Source organism: Triturus cristatus, chromosome 7 (genome assembly GCF_964204655.1).
Source record: "Triturus cristatus chromosome 7, aTriCri1.1, whole genome shotgun sequence".
Lineage (NCBI taxonomy): Eukaryota > Metazoa > Chordata > Amphibia > Caudata > Salamandridae > Triturus > Triturus cristatus.
In genome coordinates, this window is record NC_140590.1 from 1766331669 (window position 1) to 1766357935 (window position 26267).

Here is a 26267-nt window from a genome sequence, read left to right on the forward strand (position 1 = left end):
ACAAACTTATCCACAAATAACCGTTGGCCACCCTCAGTACTCATATCCTGCCCACTGTGATCAATAAACGTTTCCTCAAACCTAGTAAAGAAGTCTGACACTGTCACATCCTTTTTCTGCTTGCAGGCAGATAACTTATCCCAATTTACGCGCATTGCAGGCATCAGTGTCTTCATATACGTGATGATTCTATCAGGCAGTTCAGCTACTAAAGGCTCAGGTTTCGCGCCACCAGTTTGTCTTGCATCGGCAGCAATAATGTTAGCCCATGTATCCCCTAGTTCTTGGTCATGATCCGCATTACGGATTGACCCCCAGAGGGGCTGTGGAACAACATTACCAAACAACATGTCTATGTCGGCCAGATTCATAATACATGATCCTGCCGTTTGTGACAACTCTTTATAATAACCCACCGGATTTTTACGGGGATCAGGTAAGGACTGTTTAAGCGCTAACACCTCAGAACGCTTCCATGGAACATGCACCCAAACACGCTGAAAATGTGCTGGCGCAGCGGGGTTATTACCGACAGCTGCAACCGCTTCCTTCCACACCGGGGGAACTTCTCTCATAGGGTATTGTCGCGCATTTTCCTTTTTCCCCACAACAACATCCTTTTCGAACAATGACTGTTGACAATCATCATTCCTAAAGGACAACACAACCGCAACTGCTTTATCTATATCGCGGTCTACAATCATACCAGCTCCAAAATCGGACCTCACTCTACACAATTCTCGTGGCCTCGGATTTCTACCACTATCCTCCAATTCTTCACAGAGAATTTCGCACATCTTCTCAAACACATATCTCTGCTTCGGGGCATCCCACTGATGGAAGACATTAACAACCGATTCCACATCATACAATGAAGGGAAAACAATCCATCTGCGCGCCATGCTATCTATTACGTTCTTCTCATCCGGGGTAGGCAACTGACTACGCAATTGCTTACGCTGCAAACCAGGAGTCGCACCAGACAACTCAAAGAGAGGCGACATTAATGAAGTAACCACATTAGCTAAACGCTGTCGCGCTGAAGGAGAAGCTGAGGCAGAAACAGGGGGGAAAACAGAGGGAAGAAAAGAGGACGTAGAAACAGGTACCGAAGTGGTGCAAGGAAAGGTGTTGGGAGAGGTAACTGCTAAATTAGGCAAAGTCGCAGGAAGTACGGGGGCAGTTGGAAGCACAACTGGCGGCCCTTGAGAGGGCTGCGTTACATTAATGAAAGCCGGTTGTGCGGCAGCTGGTGGTTGCGGCAAAGCCTGCAATACATTAACTGGAGGTGGCATATTCACAAGCTGAGGAGGCGCCGTGGCATTTTGCGCATATGGGGGTGGCGAACTCAACAAGTGTGACATTAGGGGATCTTTCTCCTTGTCTTCGGGCTCATTTTGCTTAGAGTGTGGTAAAGCCGGGTAACATTTGTCGATCCCTAACTTACGCTGCCTGTGCAATTGCTCGCTCATCTGCTCCTCCTCATTGTCTCTAAATTGTACAGCTGCTTGCATTACTGACATACCTCTCTCTCTTTTATTCTTCTTCGCTAGCTTAATTTCTTTCTGTTTGGCTTCCTTTCGCCATAAGCGGAAAGAGTCAAACATCGACGGCCGGGCTTTCTTCTTAAACAATTTAATTTCCAAATTATCTAGAATATCGGTATCGAAACTACCATTTTGGGGCCATTTTAAAACACCGTCTTTCCTAGTGTAGTGGATCCACACTTCGTTATATGCAATAGGGCCTACGCCATGTTTTACATAGAGCTCATAAGTTGGAGTTCCAACCGGAGGAACCGGACATGATTCTTCCAGCTGGAAATCTTTTCCGCAACCCAAACAGAATAACCTACCAAGTATTCTAGAACCAGGCATCTTCGCTCACTAGTCTAGATCCAAACGTCAAAGGATTATCGATTACGATAGTCTCGTGAATACACGAATCCTCTGGCTTTGGGGTTTGCAAACACCAAATCACCAATTACCAAATCAAACCAAACGATCCCGAGGGATACCAAAACAAATGGGAGACGCTCCACTTATACTTAACTGAATATTGCTGATCGATGACGTCACCAGAAGACTCTCTCAATTGTTTCGCTCTCTCAGACTCGTCAAGGGTCCAAAACAGGTCGATTAATCAGGGCAGCAGTCCTTCGTAGCCGTCGGGACGCGGAGAACCTCGCAGAAAAGACTTTCGGACCACGTCGACATGCAGGGGTCGATGAAGTGGCGGCCTTCCTCCGGAATTTCCACACGAAGCTCCTCACGAACCTCTGGCTTGGACTGGTACCGCTGAAATCGGCCCGAGTTGGGCGCCAAACTGAAGTACTGGGTATTTTAGATCCAGCGGTGCAGGGGCACACACCCTATGACTTCTGGGTTTCACCCTGTTCCGGACCTACAGAAACACAGAGTCTTCTGGGTGAAGTCAAAGAATCGTTTATTGGCTGCAGACCAATGACAGGTATCCTAGAAGTACAACAGCGTGTATGTTCTCAGGAGACTGCTGAAAATCATGGAAACGGACTTCGCATTAAATAGGCCTTTTTCGGCCTCAAGCATACATTCCTGAGTTTATGAAACGGCAATATAAAAGGGTACATTACAAAGAAAAGGCAGAGTCATGATGACCATCCCACATTCCAGTTCGGCCAACTCACAATGATTTACACAATAAGGTTGCGATCCCACATTTGATGTAAGCAGACCCCCCAATAAACATGAGCATCTCCTGTTTTGGGAAACAAGTCATAAAGCAGGAACAAGCAGGTGTGGAAGAGATTAGCCGGGGGTTTGTGTAGGATGAGAAGGGTTTTATGATGGGTCGAGCCCTGATGCTAATCACAGGTGGACGGAGGAAGGGGAGCTCGTGAGACCAGTTTGACCCGGGGCAGCAGAGCCAGCTGCCCAGGTCACAGAGAAGTCACGGGAAAGCACATGTACTGAGAGGCCCGTATTTGCTCCATTATAGCCTATGTGAGGGCAATGACAAGATGGCCACTGCTTCCAAAATGGAACCCGCGTAGTACAGCAGAATAACGTGTACGCAGTGCATTCAGGGCTAGAACGACGAGTAAAGCACTCGTACATGCCGCATTTACCATTTGCGGTTCGCTAATACCAAGATAGACAGGGGTAGGGCCTTGTCCCCTACGCGGTCCTGAAGAGCAAAGTACGACACGCTCACCGCATTAAGGGGGAAACTTAGAGCCATATACAACAATAGGGCGGAATACACTCTCCTGAAACTCCATCAGCTTTCCTACTCCCAGGGCAACAAGATCGGTAACCACTTATGTTGTATTCTGTTTAGATACCCATACATAGGTGTCCCGATTCATGCCCTTATATAGGCACAACTCACATTGTCCTTATTTATGCATAGATTAACGGTCCTTATTTAGGCATTAGCCATGCGCACCAAATACAGGCATGGTCACCTACATCCGTCTATCCCACGTAACAACGAGTTCTTGGAAACCAGACCCTTAATCCATTGGGACTTTCCCTGCTTGGATTATTGATTTCTCCAAGAACTCAGTTATTATGCACGAACATCTATTCCTTAGGGGCTCGTTCATGACGTGTTTCTCTGCCCAACTTTACGTCAATGCTGGAATTCCTAGACACCTTCCAGGTATAAATATACCTTCACTTACCATGGCAAACCACGGCTCGGCTATACAGCTCCATGCAGCTCACCACGGCAAGTTTGGAAGGAGTTCCCGCCAGATTCACTGACCAGATGCTGTCATCCTCCTCGCAGAGATTCCAGCTTCCAGTGTTCTGACTCCCCTTGTGGGGTGTTAAGAATTCAAGATCCAGAAAGAGGTTCCAACCGCTCTCATTTGGACTCTTTGCATGCTAAAACTCTAGGCATACCAACTATAGATAAACTAAACTGTAGAAGGCAACACCTACTTCTTCCCTCGTACTACACTTAGGTTAGGTACACTGGGGTAGAACTATTTAGAAGCACCAGACCAGTATTCACATTTTAGGCTATGTTATTTATGTATGTATATGTCATAGCTAAAGATAATGCTATTGCAGTATTCCTTTTTTTTACTGCTTGTGCTGTACATCTTATATCTTCCATACTGTCTAACAATTGTAACAACTCATATCTCTTTATAAGAGAACTAAAACTGTTCAATAAATCCTTTTATTGAAACGCCCGTCTGTTATTTCTGTGTAACTCTGCAGAAACTAAGCATGCACGATTGACTGAGTGAAACTGTAATTTATTGTTTCCACAACTCTAAGAACTGTTCCGATTCTAAGAGAAACAAAGTTGTCATGTTTATGCGGTTGTCAGGGACTAATCCCTTCTTGATCAGTCGAGAAGTTTCTAGTGACCTCTGAGTTAGCTGGCACACAAAAGTAATTAAGTTTAATATACTCGATAGGAGCATACTGACCTTAGTCCTATGCTAAAACTATAGTGTATATTATTCCAATGCACAGAGCCTCTCAGGGATATAGGAACTACACTACACTTAGCTCGACAGTTGAAGGAAAAGTGGGAACGGGAATAGATAGGCGGCATACAGGATGGGCGGGGTGGGCTCACCCATAAGGACGCAGAAAAAGACGATATTTTAGGTACCTTCTATGGCAACCTATATACAAGGGAATCACGGGATATAGACGTGCAAAGTAGCTACCTACGGGCCCTGCAGATCCCCCAAGTCTCCCAAGATTGGAATGACCGGCTTACGGCACTTATAACCTTGGGGAAGGTGGCCTTAGCCATCAAATCTCTCAAACCGCAGAAAGCCCAAGGCACCAATGGTTTTATGGCCCAATTCTACCAAAACCTTTGTTCCCGGACCTTTTGCCCCATCTTACCCACCTTTTTAATACAATGGCAGAGACTGGTGAAGTCACCCTGTCAATGGAAGAAGCTGTGATCACAGTTATACAGAAGCAATGGAAAAATCCACAGATGTGCGCTTCATATCGCCCTATCGCGCTTCTCAACCTAGATGCAAAATTATATTCAGCTATTCTCGCAACCCGACGGAACGATCTTATGCCGGATCTCATCCACCCGGATCAGTCTGGGTTTATTAAAGGCCGCCAGACTCATGACAACACTAGATGTATAATCCACCTAATTGAGAAATCTAACAAGAAAAAGATCTCGGCAGTACTGGTGGGATTAGATGCCGAGAAGGCATTCGACAGGGAAGACTGGACATTCCTCTTTACCACGCTCGCACACTTTGGATTTGATGATAAGTTTATTAACATGATCCGGGCTAACTAAGTCCAACCTCACTTGAGAGTACAGGTTAATGGGGTTTTATCGGCTACCTTACCCCTGACTAGGGGTACCCGCCAGGGGTGCCTTTTGTCACCTCTGCTGTTCGCCCTCAGTATTGAGTCGCTGGACATCACCATCCGCGCAGCACAGGAGATAAAGAGCATTCCTTTTAGCGGGGAAATGCATAAGATATCCCTTTTCGCGGACGATGTGCTCCTATCCCTTACGGATCCGGCCACCTCTCTTCCCACGATTCAAATGGAACTCACACACTTCGAGCAGTAGCTGGCTTTAAGGTTAATACAGACAAATACTACATTCTTAATCTCACAATTCCAGATGCCGAAATCAGGGAACTTCGGACATGCACCCAACTACAATGGACTTCCCGTCCTCTCCAGTACTTAGGGGTTCAATTGACGCCTAGGGTGGGGGAGCTTTATAGAGCTTACTTCCCACCCCCATCTTAAGACTCCAGGTGGACCTTGTACGCTGGAAACCGCTCTTTATATCATAGCTTGGCCGCATACATGCGTTTAAAATGACAGTACTCCCTAAACTCTTGTACCTTTTTCTGGCACTCCCCATGTGTCTTGACAAAGACTTTCTTCCTAAAATAAAATCCATGGTTCTACGGTTCATTTGGCAAGGAGGGCGAGCACGTTGCTCCTTCTCAATACTGAGGAGACTGAGAAGGGAGGGGGGGGTGGGCCTCCCGTACTTTGTTCTTTATGATAAAGCAGCTCAGCTTCGGGTGGTGACCGAGTGGGCCAAGAGGGAATCGGAGAACACACTGGCTCCATATGGATAGAGCTATTGCAGGAAGGACGATCTGTGACCTCATATGGAGGCCCAAGAGGGAGAGACATAAGAATGCCTATCTCAGCACACCTACTCAGACTACCCTAAAGGTGTGGGACACTATATCGGACAATGATCATTGGACCACATTTATACACAAATCCATTTTAATCCAGCCTTTCCCCGGCCCTACAGAAGGGACCCTTTGACCAGTGGAGGGAGGGGACTTGCTGACGCACCTATTCCATAATTATGACATTCTCACTTTGACAGCTGCAAGAGGGATTATGGGTTGGAGCCTACCGAATACTTTCATTATCTTCAATTGAAACACTGGGCTCTTACTCCTCACATTTCCGAGGCGGCCACTCGCCCCCTCACGAAATTTGAAGCCTAGATACAGACTGTAGATTCTATGAAAGGAGTGATTTCCTATTTGTATAACTATCTTCTTACTTCTATGCACACTCCGAGACCCCGCTATATGAACATGTGGGTGGGAATCTTACAGCGCGATATCCAAGATAGCGAACGGTTAGGGTTATGGTCGGACATCACGAAATTCAATCATTCTAAAGAGCTACGGGGGGCCCGCCTCGAAAATATGATGGACTGGTACCTGTACCCTACTAAGATCAGGAAAATATTTCCCAATTCATCAGATATGTGTTGGAGGGGCTGTGGGCTGCTGGATGACTTTCAGCATATTGGGTGGGATTGTCCTGTGATACGACCCTTCTGGGAGGAAATTCTCGCACAAATTAAGGATAAGTTGGGATACCCTATTCTGACCACTATGGTAGACTCTCTCCTGGGCCTTCGTGACCCCTCACTCAAACACCAGACCAAAGCAGATAAGGCGATTATGTGGACCTGCATTGGGGCTGCGAAGGTAGAGATAGCGGCGGCATGAAAGAAGAAGGAGGCCCCCACCATCTCATTATGGCACTCCAGGCTATGGAGGTTATTGTCCCTTGAAAGGACGGCCAATATATTCAGGGATGATTATAAAATCTTTGAATATCGATGGGGCCCACTGGTCACCTTCCTTACAAGGGGATTACCGCTAGCAGTCTGCCCAGGATCAGTCAGAGATATGCATCTTTTTCCATTTCAACCTACTTGAGGATACCGTGACTCAAATCCAAGCTGTAGTTGGATAGCTGCCACCAATACGGGGTAGGGTGGGAGGGAGGGGCGGGGGGCTTCTTTTGTATGTTCTTAAAATCCTGGGAGTTCTATTTTAGGGACTCTCTCCCTTAGGAGCATACCCTCCCCTTTGGAAGGCTTTGGGTTAGCACCGTCACAAAAGAAAGACGGAAGAGTGGTATATTTTACGTTGGTATAGGCCTAGTCCCCGCCTTTGCAGGTGAAGAAGCTGCGATTATACTCTTAGGTCTCTGGGATACCGGCGGGGGGGTATACAGCCAGTGGAGTACTTACATTTTTAGTTTTCTTCGCATGCCACGCCGTCTGCAATTATTCTGATGCATCAATTGTCAGCTTGTATTGAGATGTGTGATACAATGCTAATAAACACATTTTTGACAAAAAAATACTTTTTATACAGTTCTGAAGAAATTACAATAGTTACAAAACACGTGTTAGCGGACTGAGATACGAATAAGACCGAAACACTAGTAAACAAACTAAAAAGGGCCTCTAAACTAGAGGCTTTGTATAATGAAATGTACATCCTTGGAACTCGGGGATTTATACTGAGCTGCAACTACCTCCTAGCAGTTCCCTATGGATAACATATTAATGTGCTTCCAACACAAGAACAGCTGTTAAAAATGTGTGCCATGGAGTGCTTGACAACACCTTTTCAGGAGTATATTAATGAAAGGCGATAATTTACGACAGCGCGTTTATGCACCATTCTAAGTTTTATGATCCAGGCAGAAAGATGGAGGTGGAGGGTGCGGGATGTGAAGACACAGGGCGGACAGTTCATTAACACATACAAGAGACTTTAAAAAACACACTGAACACCGCCGTTCACTTCTCTTACCAGTTCCTTCTGGGTGTCAATCAGAGCCAGGGAGGAGTTGAGTGCAGCGCAGGAGTCTTTGGCCTCCGTCCAGTTTCCTTCAGTTTCAGCGAAATAGAAACACTTGTTCCAGTACCAGATCCAATCATCCCCACAAGGAGGCAGCACTTCACCGTCCTTTCCAGCTCCAGCGCTACTTTGTACACATTGATTTAAGACAAACTGGATTTCTACTTTTCTAAGCGCGAAGACTGATAGATGTTTTCTATTCTACTTGTAAGCTATAGGTGCAGTACGATATCCTGTAGCTAATAATACTAAAAATAGTAATGTAAACAATTCTATGGTCTCGAGCTCAGCCAATACTTGTGAACTAAGTGACTTTAATAAAGGTACCCCTAGAAGCCTATGTGGCCCCCCCTATATATGTAGAGAAGGAAGGAAAGGCGGAACAAGAGAAAGCTTAAACAATAAGACCTTCCACCCCCAATGCTTGTTATCTATTTCGATGCCACAGAGGAGAGATATAGATAAAGTGAAGAAAGTGAAAAAAATGAAAAAAATGAAAAAAATGAAAAAAAAAATGTGAGGGCGGCAATACCTCACGGACGTAACCCCCACGAGGTGTAAGCGGACAGGTACTCGTCCGTTACCTCACTTTATCATCATTGGTTACTGCCGTCCCCAGTGAAAAACACAAAAGTGACACAACAGGTATGGCGTTTGTCTCTAATGCCTATTGTGGAAAAAACTAATAACTTAACTTTGTGAGTGTGCAACCAAAAACAATGAGTGTCGACCCTAAGACTAGGGAAGGTGAGTCTGATCAGGACCCAACTATTCCCAATTTAAAACCGGGTAGCCCACACTGGCTAACGATACTTTTTATTCAAGCTGTGTGGCTATCCCCTTAAAAAACCAACATGTTTCGTTGCCTGTATGGATTGGCGGCAACTTCATCAGGGCTAGGGTCGACTAGCCTCTTAACTTTGTTAATGCTGGCCAATATGGTTTGTCAGCACCTAGGGGAAACATAAAAAATAGACATATACAGGTTCAGTGCATACCACAACTATACCCCAGCAGGGTAGACACACATTCATCCAGGCAATAGGCTTACTGCCCGATACAATCACAGCAGGTATATTTACCGTGCCCATGCGGCCTTCACTATATCGGATTAACCACACGGAAAGTGAAGGTGCGCATACAAGAACATCTGAGTACAATCCGCACAGGCAAACTAACAACTAAGCTAGTCCAGCATTTTAGAACGGCTAGACATGGCCCCCGTGAATTACGATGGGTGGTACTGGAACGAGTGTGGGGTGATAGCCATAATATGAACACCAGGCTAACTACCAAAGAAGCACGTTGGATTTACCAAGAGGGAGCAGACAGACAGGGCTTGAATGACTGTATAGAATGGAACCAGGTCATAACGTGATAACACACTTACAGGGCCTTACAAATCCAGTGACAGGTGGGTGTAGGCAATGGAGGTTCACTGGGGACAATGATACCTATACATACTATCCATTGTTAATCATACCAATGGATAAATGATAGACGAGCCTAGATGGTGAATCTTTCAGAACGATTATAATACCATCAGTATAGGACATCTCATCTCAGAAGTGTATTTCAATATAATTTTGAGTTGACGAGTTCAAGTAGACACAAGATGGCCCCCGCTACCCTCATTGCGCATTTGCGCATGCCCGGAAGGGGATGTGGTTTCCCGCCAATAGGAAAGCCCGGTGCGGTTTACACAATATGGCCGCGGCAGTCGTCCGATTAAGACCACACCCACATAACATCACGTGGTGCGGGGTACTTAATCGGTCTAGGAAAGCAGAACTCGTAATGAAGGCTGATTTTAAGACGCAATGCAACCCTGACGAGGTGAGAACCGGTACGAGTAGTGGTTGGGTCAGCAAAATACTGAACTAAGCCCTGATAGGGACGGGGAGCCAGTGGGTGCCTGTATAGGATCCATGTATACAGCTAGACTGGCGGGTGCACAGCATAGTTGACCCGATACATAGACGACCCAGACAACATGATACAACAATGATGCGGGCACTGAGAGTGAAGGAGGGTCAAGTTGATGAGTGGAAATGATACACACAGCGATACTAAGTCAGCATAAGAGTAACCACACACGAGGCCAGGCACTGAGTAAGCAGACCTCGAGTGCAGGGAATAAGAAGGGATACTGACAGACCCCTAAGTACTAAGTATCTGGTTTGTACATCGTGGATGTTAGTGTTCATAACGGAATGCTCGATGCCATTTTTAACACATGCGGCACTAACCTTTCAACCTTTTCCATATATCTTAGAGATAAGAATCCGCAGGTTGCGGTTATGCTATCCAGACGTGTCTGAGATAACGCTGACCACTGAAATCAGTGGGGGTGAGGTACGCAGTAAGAGGGACACCCTTACGGTAAATATACCTGCTGTGATTGTATCGGGCAGTAAGCCTATTGCCTGGATGAATGTGTGTCTACCCTGCTGGGGTATAGTTGTGGTATGCACTGAACCTGTATATGTCTATTTTTTATGTTTCCCCTAGGTGCTGACAAACCATATTGGCCAGCATTAACAAAGTTAAGAGGCTAGTCGACCCTAGCCCTGATGAAGTTGCCGCCAATCCATACAGGCAACGAAACATGTTGGTTTTTTAAGGGGATAGCCACACAGCTTGAATAAAAAGTATCGTTAGCCAGTGTGGGCTACCCGGTTTTAAATTGGGAATAGTTGGGTCCTGATCAGACTCACCTTCCCTAGTCTTAGGGTCGACACTCATTGTTTTTGGTTGCACACTCACAAAGTTAAGTTATTAGTTTTTTCCACAATAGGCATTAGAGACAAACGCCATACCTGTTGTGTCACTTTTGTGTTTTTCACTGGGGACGGCAGTAACCAATGATGATAAAGTGAGGTAACGGACGAGTACCTGTCCGCTTACACCTCGTGGGGGTTACGTCCGTGAGGTATTGCCGCCCTCACATTTTTTTCATTTTTTTCATTTTTTTCATTTTTTTCACTTTTTTCACTTTATCTATATCTCTCCTCTGTGGCATCGAAATAGATAACAAGCATTGGGGGTGGAAGGTCTTATTGTTTAAGCTTTCTCTTGTTCCGCCTTTCCTTCCTTCTCTACATATATAGGGGGGGCCACATAGGCTTCTAGGGGTACCTTTATTAAAGTCACTTAGTTCACAAGTATTGGCTGAGCTCGAGACCATAGAATTGTTTACATTACTATTTTTAGTATTATTAGCTACAGGATATCGTACTGCACCTATAGCTTACAAGTAGAATAGAAAACATCTATCAGTCTTCGCGCTTAGAAAAGTAGAAATCCAGTTTGACGCCAGAGACAGGCCCTTTGTTGTGCATTTGTTATTGAGTGGGGGGCGACCTGTCTCTGAGACCCCCTTAGCTCCTTTGTGTAAATCACATTGATTTAAGACCTGCCCCTCAGAACATGGGTCTTTCTTTAGATCTGTTAAAGCAGAAGTTAAACTGAAAATCAGGACACTAGAATTATTTGTGATAAGAACCAAACAATACCACAAGCGCTGAAAAAGAGCACGTGGCGTGTCCAATGACACATGCTCGAACTGTCTGGCATAGGACAGAGCCACACTCCCCATAGATGGCAGGCTGATACCGTGTGACACCCCGAAGCCTGTGTCACTGCAACGGAACAACACTCAGCACAAGTAAACTCTAATACTGGGTCCAAACACTCCGTGAACAAGGTGGTCACATGCCAATGGTGGCTATCAGAATATCATCTGATGGTCTGACATATCATTTACACAACTATTGCACATTTGGTATTACAGAAACTTGTGCGGCCCCTTCTGTAATACCGGTGGCGCACATAAAGCGTCAGTGCTATCTGCAGGGGGAATTCCCTCATTTGCATGGGGGCATTAGCACCTTGAGAACCGCCCTTTGGAGGGGGTAAAGGGTGTGCAGACGAGAGCAACCGCCTCCAAGGGGATCTCTAATCCCCCTTGAAAAGTGCAGGCGGGTTTGCCGCATGCACACTTTGCACAGTGAAACGCAGAGGGACTGCTTCAAAGCGCTCTGTATCTCACTAGAATGAGCTGCCCCCAGGGCAGCAGGAGGTCCGGTTGCCCTCAGGGCAATACATTCTATGTAATAGGGCACACTTTCTCTGTGTGCATCTGGCGCACCTGTTTTAAGGTGCACCTGGCACAAACAGGGAACGTGCGCCCTAATACATTATATGGCCCATGATGTGTTATTTCTGTCATACTGATTTGAAGTAAACCGAAAATATATCATACTTCCTGTTTCTATACTACAACAGTATTATGAGCGTTGTATATATTATGACGTATCAATGGATATACAAAGGGACTTAAACAGTTATGGTTGAAGTTGTACATACATAACGAGTGCTCTGCAATTCTGTATTTTTGGTGATCACGGCATTGGGATTTTCTCGAGTTCAGGTCTACACTAAGGGTGGGCGTAGTTCGCAAAGTAGCACTTCGCGAAGCTACGCAAAGTGAAGTTCGCACTACGCGAGCTACGCGTAGCACTTCGCGAACTGCGTAGTAACATGTTCGCACTGTGCAAGATGTTATTTTCAATGATTGCACAGTGCGGACAAGCAACCGGTACAGTACAATCATTGAAAAGGGCATCTTGCACAGTGCGAGCTGTAGTTTTCTGCTGCTCGAATAGATTTTTACTCGAGCGGCAGCTTTCTCAACGCGAACTGGTAGTTTCTCATCGCGAGCAGTCGCGAGCATACGCGACCCCTCGCAATGAGAAACCTGACCTCCTCGCGTTGGGAATCTCGCCGGGAGGTTTATTTTCCATGCTCGCGATCGCGAACAAGGAAAAAGTCTCGCCGGGATGTCATTTTGCTTGCTCGCGGTCGCCAACTTGACGTTGAGGACCGCGAGCAAGCAAAAAATGACCGCAACACTATGCTACGCGTGTTCGCACTGTGCTACGTGCAGTTCGCGTAGTGCGAAGTAGCGCGAACTTCGCAAACTACGCGAGCGTAGCGTAGTGCTTCGCCCAGGCCTAGTCTACACATCGTGGCAACAGGTGTGTTATAGTGATAGAGCACCTCTCTTTTGGCTTATATCACGGTACTCGAATTGAGAGGGAATTGCAACTAATAAATCACTTTTGCCCGTTTGTTTCAATGCCTTTGAGATTCGTATAGGAAAACACTGCAGCAAGATTCGGTGCCAACACACTACAACTCGTCTCACATCACATTATGTAGCGAGGAAAGACTCAGAGAATGAGCTGTAGTGGGCAGTCATTGAAATGATTTTTATAAAGCCTAACGTGCTCAAGTACTACTAAAGCAAGAGCAACTGAGTGAGTGTTTGGAAAACACACCCACCTATAAGACTCAATGAGGACACCCCATGGTCCCAAATCAACTCCTTATAATGGGAAGTCAATTAACTCTCCCCTACCAGGCAATTAAATGTCCTTGGATTAGTGGTTCTCACATATCCATCCTTTAATTATGATACCCCAATTAAAAATATTCATGTGAAGAATTATGATCACCAATGGGAATGATTGTGCACCAACTGCCGCTAAAGTGGGATAATGGGCTTGATAATATGCAGCAGAGAATTCCAATAGAAGCCCAGGTTGTCACCAAAACATGGGCTTCTATGGGAATTCTCAAGGGCATATTATCAAGCCCATTATCGCCGCTTTAGCGGAAGTTTTCTGCCGCTAAAGCGGCGATAATTGTAACTCTATTTCTTGATAATATGTCCCTTAGTGCTATATGTGGACCACTAATGGCATCATCACACTTCACTCCTAAGCCCGTGGTGCACTCAGCGCTGTATGCAGATCACATGATCACACTTTCACTGCACTTAGCGATACAGCGATTCACTGATCACAATCACACTTTCACTGCACGGGGCGCTATATGCAGATCACGGATCACACCTTCACTACTGGGCGTGTGACGCACTTTGGGGCATATTATCAAGCCAGGCGATAAAATTATTGCCGCTTTAAAACGGCGATAATGGGCTTGATAATATGCTCTATGTGGAATTCCAATTGAAGCCCATGTTAGATGTGAAGGACATCTAACCTGAGCTTCAATTGGAATTCCATAGAGCATATTATCAAGCCCATTATCGTCGTTTTAGCTGCAGTTTTCTGCCGCTAAAGCGGCGACAATATTATCGCCTGGCTTCATAATATGCCCCCATGTGCTTTGGTCACCCGACCCCCCTAACCCCCCTCCGCCCAGCAGTGTTTTTTTTGTTTGTAGTTTTATAAAGCGCGAACTTGACCGGAAGGTATCAGGTTGATTTACAACATGAGCAGCATTACAGATGGACACATTCATTTTTAGGTGCACGGTGAGTAATTGATTTCCCAAAATAATGGAATGGTTGCTACTCTCGCCAGACTCGGAACACGTTCCCCAGCTTTAAAGTTGGCAACTCTGGATATTACGCCACATTCCATCCCCGTCCCTTGCACACAAGCACTGCTTCCATGAACCTACTTTGCTAATCCCTCCTGCTTCGTTGCGGTTTCTCCACCTCCAGTTTCCGCTGTGCCTTGTTTACTAACTTCTAGCCATATATAACAAATGTATCCTCCCTTTCCCTGGATATGATGTAAAATCAATGTCTAGCTTATGTGCCTACATCCAGAGTATCTACTTACTCAAAAATCCGTAAAGTGCTTAGGGCTCACAAGGGGTATGGAAGTGCTATACTTCTATAATACTACTGCATAATAAATCTTTGGTCTGAGTTGGCTGGCGTTAAGCAGCCTTTTTTGTGATAAAAGGCCGAGATTGAAAACAACTATTGAAATGACCTCTGCCTCTCGATGTGTAAACCCATAACACAATCTTTTTGAAGCTTTTAACAAGTAATTTTTGTACATTTCTACTTTCAAGCAACTGTTCCCTATCTTCTTTTGTCTTTGAGTGTATTCATAACTCTTGAGTTTCGGGCAAAAAACAAACGTTTTTATCAGAGCTTTTAATTTTGTGTAATGCACATCCTCTTTTTTTTTTTTTTATTGAGCAGAGCCATCAGGAAGCAACCATTATTTACAGATAAAAAAGAAAAAAGAAAAAAGAGAGAAAAACAACTTGAACTGAAAACATCACAATTCCATGTTCACTCATTAATAATTACACATAACAACCAAAAAAGAAAATACCGTCATCAAATTGATGTAGCGCTTAAAAGTTTGAAAATTGTAGGGGTGCGTTATATTCACTGTTAGTCGGCACCCGCATATAACCAAATGTGTACTCAGGGATTTTGTGTGCAATGTATTACGAATTGTATAACCTATATCGATTTTAAAATAGAAGTGCTAGCTATGTACAAGCACATGGTAAACGTATTAGAGAAATGTATAGAGTTTAGCTACGTGAAATGTAATGTGGTGTTAGAAATGTGTATCCTAGACTTCGTGTCTGTAGTTTGTTTAGTTTGACCACACATGAAAGAAAGACGTAAATGTCAATACTGTGATTTAAACATGCTTGTGTAACCGAAGTAGTGGCCAGAATTCGCATATATCGTTGAGGCGAAAGGCCTGGTATTTTCTTATGTTGGCCAAGGGCAATAGGCCAAAAGGGATTTATCTCAGTAGAGGTTTTCAGGCTGTAGTAAATTGCAACTTAAAAGATGTGAAGAATGTCTGCTTTGCATGATCTCACCCCAGGTGCAAGGACAGTTGCTCGTTAGTAGAGAAGCTCTTTGTTCGCACTTTGAATTATGTAGTAAAAGCCAGACATGGGAGTGTATTGGAATGTGCCAATCGTAACTCCTAGTGCGGATGGCGTCTGGGACTCAAGGCCAAGCGATGGACGATGGAACTGGACAGCGCTCTGTGGAAAAGTACTGAAAGTCGACCCCGGAGAAGAGGAGGCGCAAAGGGCGTGTTCTGAGACTTGGGGTTCTCTATTAGGGACAGCACCCCGAGGGTGGAGGCAGAGCAGAGCTGAGCAGCCCAAAGCAGAGGACGGCTAGGCGAAGGGTTAGAGGGGGCAACTTAGACCAAGCTCTCTAAGTGAAGACTTCTTAGGAAGTTTCGCTCTGACACCTTTATCTGATGAGGGTCTCAAGGGATTGCTATGTAGGGATGTCACCTAGTGCAGAGTAGGGACAGAGATGGTATGGTTCAGTGTCCCTAGTATCGACATTTGCTTGGTAGTGTTCTACCTCATGCTTTTAGAGATTGTACTTTTAGTTATTTTTAGCCGTATGCGGATCCTTCGTAGAGTAGCATTTGTGTTAGTGCCTATGTACTTGTTGTGCCTCGTATTGAGGACTTTGTATCTTCAAATCTTTATGTTGATAATAAAAACCCGAGAGCCAAGAGATTAAGTCTCGAGTCCTTGATTATGGCAAATTGTGGACAGTAATTGTGATAATTGTGTTTTTTCCCTCCACGCTATTGGGCAAGTAAAAAGTTCCATCTGACCAGAGTGGGTTCCAGTAGATAATTGCGAGATACTAAAATGGGCCGGAGCAGTTGGTAGCAAACGAGGATGGTTTCTTACTGATAGCGAGGGAAGATTAGATAAGGATAAGTGACCCTTGAGGCCCAAGAGACGATAAGTGATGCTGAATCATCAGATGGCGAGCAGCAGACGGCAGCGGATGAGCATCGACGGCGAGTAGCAGCGCGGCAGAAAGCAGCAGTTCCAGGAGTGAGTATGAACATAATGAGATGTTGTAGATTGCGGTGTTGATTTGTTGTGTGATGTCTTGCGGAGTTGTTGTGTATGTCGTGTGATTGTGAGATCAGGCTGTGAGCACGCGCAGCCCGGGAATTGTGGTGTAGAAGACACCTGAGATAGATTTTGTTGACCACCCAAAGGAGATCGTGAGGTACCATCGATCACCTGGACCGAGATAGGGGGAGCGAATGCGTGTGTGTATGGCAACTTAACGCTGGTCGTGGGTTGTAGTGTGCAGATCGGAGTGTTAGTAACCTATCAGAGGCGATCTGTCTGGCCGGACGGGGACAGACGGGCGCCAATCGAGGTCAACAAGGTCGAGAGACTGTGGACGGACAGTCAGAGGCTGTGGACGGACAGCCAGAGAAATAACTTAATTGGTTATTTCAGTGTATGAATGGGACGTGAGTAAGCGTGAAACGAGTTTGGAGAAGGGAACTGCTGCGAACGAAGGAAGGTGACGTCAGAGGGTGTCGCGCTGTGATAGGCCGGTTGGTGTGAGTCGCGCTGTTATTGGAGGATTTGAGAACAAGAAGTAAATAGAGCGCGAGATCGAATTTGCTCATCATGAAGTGTCTTAGGGCTTTGCGGGAGTTGTGTAGAGGTGATAGGCATGTGGTTGTCCGCGGGGGAGAAGAAGCCCCTCCCGAGGATACCCCGGCACATTACATGGCACAGAATGTGGGGTTACATACTATAGTTTGGATCGAGAATTGGCACAAGGTTACACAAGGTGAAGGGGAATTAGCTTTCCCGAGGTACGGCTCATTTAGACTAGCGGTGCTGTACCAACTGAAGACGGTGATGGGGTCCTTAAAACCCTTGCCAAGACCAGCACAGTTTGAAGCATTACATGCGTGGATTAGAGCAGCGCATGATAAGGAAAAGGGAAGAAGTCAGGAGAGGATGAGGAAGTCGATTAGGGCATTTCAGGATGCCAAGTGGGACGCAGCGGAGAAAAGATGGAGAGTGCAGACAATTGAGGAAGCGAAACTGTATCCCGCGATAATGGAGGAGACGGGGATAAGGCATGGGAAAGCACAGAAAGAGGATAGTGATTCTGATGATGATGTATTGCAAAGATTGCTAGACGAGAGACCACCCCCTTATAACCCGGATGAGGCAGATGATAGGTGGAGCGAGAGAGAGGAAACTAGAAGGGTAACGATCCAGCCCGAGACCCGAGTGGAAGGGTTGGTCTCGTTTGAAACAGCGAGTTCACAGGGTCAGTCGGGGACCAGCCGAAGGATTGAAGGAGAGATGAGGTTACCGGATGCCTTGAGGGTACCGGTCACCATTGGACCGATTGTGTCTATATACAGCCCGGAATCAGAGGCGAGAGAGAGGTCTGAACGAGAGGCAGAGAGAACTAGGCGAGAAAGTGGGGAAAGTGAGTTGGAAGGGGCAACGGCCCGACCTCCAAGCCCTGTACAATGGAGTACACCATTAGCAGCGGTGTCAGACACATCTAGGGGCGAAGAGGACGAGAGACCGGTGAGGCCGAGGACTCTGATGGAGTCGAGACCAGATTTAGGGTCATGGGTACCGCCAAAGAAGCAAATGAGCTGGAATATGGGCCGAGCGGGGACAACCCCAGTTGCCTTTACGAGCCATTCTGCTCCCATAGAACCACCAGAAGAAAGGAGAGAGCAGGAATCGGAATGCGAGTATGATGAGGGACGTGGAGCAAGTTGTCAGGTGTTGAAAGGGGCCTTGAAGGCAGGAATGATAGATGTAGTAAGACTTAAAGCAGAGGCGGATGAAATAATATATGGGAATCTACCTCTTGAGAGAGTATTGACATATACTCCAGATGAATTGCTTTTTGTGGCAAAGGATGTGACTCGTAAAGCACGAGTGGCACATGAGAAACTGGCGGGTTTGGCTAGAGAATATGGGGTGGATCTATCCAAGACTAGAGCATTACAAGGGAACCATAGGATGCATTGTACCGAGCGGGAATTGGAAGAGAAAAGAGTTGTTGGTCTAAGGTCACATACTAAGGAGCTGATTGTAGCTATGAGAATATGGCTGATGCTTGACAAATGGCAAGAGAAATGGGCTAGGAAAAAGAATTCTAGGCGAGCAAAAGGAGGGAGCTCTGAAGGGGATTTGCAGGAGGTAAAGATTCTTCCCTTGAGAGAGGTGGCGAATGGAGGATACGTGCATGTACCATGGAGCAGGGGGGATTTGGCATCATTTACGAATGATTTTCCCAGGCTCAGGGAGAAGCCTGCAGAGTGGTACAAGCAAGTTGAGCGTTTCGTTAAGATTTCGAAGGTGTTGTGGATAGATCTGAACACCTTATTCGATATCGTGGTTCCGGGAGATCTGTGGAGCGCATGTAAAATTGCTGTTGATTGGCCGGACTATGAGCCTGATAGGAACATGGTTACGAATGGTCCGTCGCCAGCTGTGATGAGGCTGTACGACAAAGTCATTACCTGGTTGAAATCGAAGGTTTCACCCCAAGACATTGATTGGGTGAAGATAGATAGGACGGTGCAGGAGCCAAAGGAGACAGTACATGAATTCTATGAGAGACTTTTGAAGGCTTTTAAGCAGTACAGTGGGTTAGATGAGCTGGAAACAAAGGACATGGGACAGTTTGTGTCTAAGTTCGTGCTGGGTTTGAAGCCCGAGGTCAGTCTCATGATACAGCAGCATTTGATCTGTTGGCAGAATAAGCCCGTAGATGAGATCTTGCGGTACGCCAGGTACTGCACGGATGAGATTGAGTCAAAGCACAAGAAGATGAAGGATAACTTATTGCTCATTCAGATGCAAGCGGCTCAGGGACCGCCGAATGGGGGTCCAGTGGTGCGGAGACAGGGAAATTATCAGACAGGGAATCAGAATATGCAGGGGCAGGGAAGGCCGAGGCCCGTCGACCCTAGAACAGGTATAGATGTAGCGATCTTGAAAAAGACGACTGCCTGTCACCAGTGTCACCAGGTGGGACACTGGAGGCGCGAGTGTCCCTTGAACCCCTATAATCAGCCGCAGATGGAGGGAGGAATGGGTCAGGTCCCTGGGGCGGAGCAGGTACAGACGGTGACTGTACCGAGAACGATGCAAGGGGGGACCGGCGTCTCGCAGGTGCAGGTTCCCCAGCCACCCAGGATGCAGAACATACAGCAGGGAGCTCGGACTTATTTGCAGATGCCCATGTTCGAAGTGGAAGAGGAGAAGGATGCAGATTTGCTGGCGCAGTTAAGTTTGGGTCAGGACGATGATTGCCTACTTAGGGCCATACTAGAGGTAGATCAGAAAGGACCCTTTGTGGAAGCAGAACTCGATGGACGCCCTACTACCTTTTTGGTAGATACGGGGGCTACCAGGTCAACCATAAGATCAGCAGTAGTTCCGGGGGTAGCCCTCTCTGGAGAAAGCATACAAGTGGTTGGAGTGGCGAATAAGAGACTAGTTAGCCCCTTGACAGAACCGATTCCCGTCAGGATAGGAAACTTTAGGGATCGACATCAGTTCGTGGTGTGCGATTCTAGTCCAGTTTGTTTGTTGGGGAGGGATTTATTGTGTAAGCTCAATTGTACAATTTACTGTACCCCGAGGGGAGTAGAGGTACAGACCAGAGATGACGACGCGACCTTTAAGGTTGCAAATCAGCAGGTGTGCGTGGAAGTGTATCCGGCTCTGACAGTGGAGGAGCTTCCACAGGACTTGAGGGAGTCAGTAGCGACCGATGTGTGGGATCTAAGCGGAGAGGAGATCGGCTTAGTTAGGGGAGTGGAACCAGTGAGGATACAGGTTAAGCCAAACGCGGAATTCCCGAGAACCCCTCAGTATAAACTGTCGCCTGAGACGATTGCTGGGATCAAACCTGTGATCGAGTCTATGATTAGGCAGGGAATACTGGTGGAGATCATGGGTAGTCCATGTAATTCACCCATTATGGGACTGCAGAAACCAAGTGGGAAGTTCAGGATAGTGCAAGACCTGCGGAAAATAAACGACATAGTTGTTCCATGTTGTCCAGTGGTACCGAATCCATCTGTGATACTGTTCCAGATCCCATGCGAAGCTGGATGGTTCACAGTGATTGACTTATGTCAGGCATTCTTTTCGATTCCCCTACATGAAGAGAGTAGATTTCTTTTTGCATTTAGGCTAGAGAATCGTATATTAACGTGGTGTCGTATCCCACAGGGGTATACGGAGAGCCCATCGATTTTCAATCAGCTCTTAAAGAAGAATCTGGAAGGTCTTGTGTTGCCGAAAAACTCTGTTTTGGTGCAATACATTGATGACCTGCTTGTCGCGTCAGAGACAGAAGACGCTTGCAGGATCGATACCATTGCGTTGTTGAATTTCCTGGGAGAGAACGGTCACAAGGTGTCTCCAAATAAGCTGCAATACTGTTTACCTGAGGTACAGTATTTGGGGCACAGAATCGAGAAGGGTAAAAGGAAGGTGTCTCCAGATCGCATTGATGCGATTCTGAGAATGCCAGTTCCCTCGACGCAGAGGGAAGTTAGAATGTTTTTGGGAATGGTGGGCTATTGCCGCCAGTGGATCCCAAACTTTTCCTTTGAAGCGAAGCCTTTACAGCGGCTGACGCGAAAGGATGTAAATGATCCGGTACCATGGGACGACGACTGTTTGAAATCATTTCTGAGGCTGAGAGAAGCCTTATGTAGCGCTCCTGCGTTGGGAATGCCGGATTATAACAAGGCATTCGCATTGTTCTGCTGCGAAAGAGAAGGTTGCGCATTAGCAGTGTTAACCCAGAATCATGGAGGTGTCCGTAGACCAGTTGCTTATTTCTCAGCTACTTTAGATCCAGTAGCTTCTGCGTTGCCCGGATGTCTCAGATCCGTTGCGGCAACAGGTGTCAGCATCGAGAGATGTGAGAGCATTGTGATGGGTCATCCACTTACTGTACATGTGCCACATTCTGTTGAATTGTTGATGACTAGGACTAAAACACAGCACCTCACGAATAATAGGCTGACTCGTTATGAGCAAGTTATCCTTGCAGCCGATAATGTGACATTGAAGAGGTGTGCTGTTTTAAATCCTGCTACATTATTACCTGTTCTAAAAATAGATGATAATGAAGATTGTGAGGACCATGATTGTCTCGATGTGACTGAACTATGCACCAAACCGAGACCCGACATTGTCGATGAACCGCTCCCAGTGTCAGATGAGATTTTCTTTGTGGACGGTTCATGTTTAAGGGACAGTGTCGGTCGATTGAGAGCAGCGTTTGCTGTATGCACCATCACGGGTGTGGTTGAAGCCGCTTGTTTAGAAGGAGTACACTCCGCGCAGGTGGCTGAGCTCATTGCCTTGACTCGTGCCTGTTTGGCAGCTGAGAAAATCCGTGTAACTATTTACACAGACAGCCAGTATGGGTTTGGTGTGGTTCATGACTTCGGACAGCTATGGTCCCAGAGAGGGTTTATGACGTCTTCAGGTTCTCCCATAAGAAATGGTGATCATGTGCGGAAACTGTTAAAAGCATTGCAAGGTCCTGATGAAATTGCTGTCGTTAAGTGTGCAGCACACACGAAGGGAAGTGACTTTGTCTCGTTGGGAAATAATTATGCAGATGAAGTAGCTCGATTTTGTGCAGAACAGGGATGCAATTTTACTGAGACCCACATTGAGGAAACCGGGGAGGAGGTGGTGTACGGTCAGATGCTAGCAATGGCTGACTCATGGGAGGAACTGAAACAGCTTCAGGAAGGGGTCTCGGATCAGGAACGGGACAGCTGGATACGAGCGGGATGTGAGAAGGGAGATGTGGATATATGGGTTTCGAATGATGGACGAGCAGTGTTGCCGGAAAGTTTGTTGAATCCCATGGCAAGGTTGATACATGGTGCTGTACATCTGGGTAGGGATGCCATGATGAGAGTGTTTCGTCAGACTTGGTACAATCCGAAGTTTCGTGCAGTGGCCGAAACGGTGTGCCAGAGGTGTGTCACTTGTCAACAGATGAATGTAGGGAAAAGAACTGCTGTGACATTGAGCCACATAGGGAGGTCAGGGGGACCTTTCAATAGGATGCAGTTGGATTTTGTCGAAATGCCGAAGTGTAATGGGTTGAGGTACATATTAGTGATAGTGTGTGTCTTTTCCAGGTGGGTGGAGGCATATCCTACACGCAGATGCGACACACTCACAGTAGCGAAACTATTATTGAGAGAACTCATTCCTAGGTACGGGTTCCCGACGTCCTTTGAATCGGACAGAGGAACTCATTTCCACAGCGAAGTTATGAAATTGCTTTGCGCTGCTTTGAATATAGATCAGAAGTTACACTGTAGCTATAGACCAGAAGCTTCAGGGATAGTGGAGCAGGTGAATGGAACTCTAAAGGCTCGGATGGCGAAAGTGTGTTCGTCTACGTCTCTGAAATGGCCTGATGCATTACCTTTGGTCCTTATGAGCCTTCGAAGTGTGCCTGATAGAAGAACTGGGTTGTCACCCCATGAAATCCTCATGGGAAGAGCGATGCGTTTGCCTGCAATACCTGCTACTGCTCTGATAAATATCACTGATGATATGATCCTGGACTATTGTAAAGGCCTTGCTGACGTGGTCCGTTCTGTGTCTCAGCAGGTGCAGACAGCAGCGGTTCCAGCTGCGAGTGACAGGTGCCACGACTTGGACCCAGGCGATTGGGTCCTAGTCCGAAAGCACGTGAGGAAGAGTTGTTTGGATGCTAGGTGGCGTGGCCCTTTCCAAGTGATTCTTGTCACGAACACAGCCGTCAAGTGTGGAGGTTTACCGAACTGGGTGCATGCTTCTCATACCCGTAGAGTTCCAGCACCCTTGGAAGATACAGCCCCTCTCGAGAACCAAGATCCCAGTGAGCCGACAGAGCCTCCTGAGAGGGCCAGTCAAGCTGTAAGGGTTGCTGACGCAGCTGATGGTGCACGGAATAGAGTTGGGGGAGAACGTGAAAGAAGTACTGACCCAGAAACCGGCGAAGGAGCAAGAGGTGCAGCGGGTAGTACAGAATCAAGTTCTGCCGAAGAAGAGGAAGTCAGTGCACAGGGTATCGGAGAGAAGACCGGAGGTGCCACCGAAGCGGAAAGGGTTTGGCCCGCAAAGCAGCACCGGGTAAACCTGAGGTTGGCCCCAGACACAGACCTTGCACCAGTTTCAGAAGAACCAGAAGAAGAATCAGGAGACGAGGAAAATCCTCAAGGTGGTGTAAGAAGGTCCAAGAGAACTCGAGTGCCAAGTCGGAAGTACGCTTCACCAGAGTGGGCATACCAAGTGACTGATGCCAGGGTTACCGAGCACGGGAAGATTGAGGTCGATGACATTGGTCAACAGTGTCCCGCTCCAGAGGGTGGAAGTGTTGCTGAAAGTTCCGGGATTGGAGATCGAAGGAATTTTGACGATTCATATCCCCAGTCCGCCATTCCTGAGTGTCATTCGAGGTATGATCCTGGACAATTTAGAGTTCCCGACGTTCACAGCATTGCCAGATCCGCAAGAACTGATTATCCTTAAGCTCGAAATATTGCAGGGAGTCCTGGAACTGTTGGGACCAGCACTTATGTTAGATTGATTTGAGAAGGTTGCAAGCAGAGAAGAAGATAACCTAGAGCCGAGCGGAAGAAGAACAAAATTAGGGATTTTTCCGTTGTAGAACGAAGAAAAGTTAGGGAGGTTTGCCTAAGTTCACGAAAAGAGACATTAATGAGAAAGAGACTTATCCTTTCAGAGACTGTATTGGACATTGAGCATATTCCGAAGATGGCAGATCCTGTAAACCCACATCGTAGGGCTAAACTGATAATAGGCACATTGATAGGGGTTGTAGTAGTCACCATATTTGCGGTAGTGATCAGTTCATGCATGGTGGCTCACAGGCAAGAGGGGAAGGTTCAGGGAGCACCCACACCTATTACCCCAGGGCAGAGTGGTGTCAGTATTAGAGAACAGGAATTATCGGAGTTGAGAGATGTTCGCAGACTTCACATGGATTTGTCAAAGGGTGATTTTAAGCTTAACGCGTATGCAAGGTTGCTGTATGAGTATGTTGATGCGATGGATGTGAAGGATTGTTATGTGTGCATGCAGTTGCCTGCTTCAGTGGATGAAGGTATCAAGTATCATCATCTCCCATTGACTTATGGGATTTCTTGTAGTTTATTGCTCAGTTTATTTTATGACAGGAGACAGTTCGAGTATTTCTTCTCAAATTTTGACACGGTACTTCCCGAGGTGCCAGCAATTAAGCATTTGAATAGATATGATCTGGATAAGAAAGAGGACAGACTCCTGAAATACTTTAAACCGACTATGAAACTGGATACGGCGCATGCTCACAGGAATAACCTGACATGTGCATTATCTGAGATAGAGAAGAAATTCATAGACCAAGTAGAGGACAGGTATAGAAAGTTGACCGAGACACGACACACCGGAGATAGCCCAGTAGATTGGACGGACGAGGAGAGAGCTCACAGATCCAAGGGAAGTTATGGACCAATAGCGTTGGATGAAGCACAGAGAGGGAATTTGTGTATTGCACGGCCTCAATCCAAGACGGAGAAGGTCGCAGAAGGACATAGCACTTGTTCTCAGACTTTTACAATGGAAGCTTATGCTAAGAATTTTATGCAAGGTCCAGTAGAGGTAATTCCGACAGTGTATTATGTATGTGGGACGAATGCTTATGTCAGGCTACCCGACAATTGGTATGGCGTATGCTATTTGGCTATCATATTCCCGAAGATTTATCACACAGAGGATTTGGAGTTGTTAGAGACGAAGCGACAGTCTAGGAAACGTAGGGCTACAAACGCCGGTGCAGTGATTGGGGACATATACGGAGCAATGATACCTAGTATGGGTGTGGTGTTGAATGACGTGAAGATCAGGAGGTTGGCGACTGTAGTTGATGAGTTGTCTATGAACACGGCGAGATCTTTGATATTGGTGGCTGGAGAGATGTTGTCGATCCGGAATATGGTTATGCAGAATCGCCTTGCTTTAGACGTACAATTAGCCAAAGAAGGCGGAGTCTGCAAATTATTGAAGGTTCAGGAATGCTGCACATATATTCCAGACAACTCGAAGGAGATAGGGAAGTACATAGACAACATCACGACTATTCACAAGGAGATTATGGATTTGACGGAGGTGAATGTGTGGGAGAAGATTGGATTAGGATTTGGAAGAGTGGGAACTTGGTTTGCGAATCTGGGAAGGGGATTTCTGGGATCAGTGTTGAAGCCAATCATCATTGCTGTGGTTTGCGTGATTTGTTTGTGGGGATGCGTGAAGGCATGGAAGTGGTATCAAGGAGGCAAGGTTGAAAGAGCTCTTAAGGCAAACGAGAAGAGGATGGCGAAGCTCCAGGAGCAGCAATATGAGAGTCTTAAGAAACTGGAGGGAGTTCGACATGGAAATGTTATGACCAGCGCGGTTTAAATCAGTCCTA

The 26267-nt window shown here is 46.4% G+C and overlaps 1 protein-coding gene across 3 annotated transcripts in view; it reads right to left on the reverse strand.

The window, feature by feature from the left end:
• LOC146813024 (C-type lectin domain family 2 member B-like) overlaps positions 1–26267 on the reverse strand; it is a 250281-nt gene that overhangs the window by 143132 nt on the left and 80882 nt on the right. For all 3 annotated transcript variants that reach the window (XM_085620048.1, XM_085620047.1, XM_085620046.1), the window contains exons 3-4: positions 11537–11584; positions 8090–8271 (exon numbers count right to left, since the gene is read on the reverse strand). In XM_085620048.1, the coding sequence (XP_085476174.1) occupies positions 8090–8271; positions 11537–11584 (230 nt within the window). The remainder of the gene's footprint in view (positions 1–8089; positions 8272–11536; positions 11585–26267) is intronic.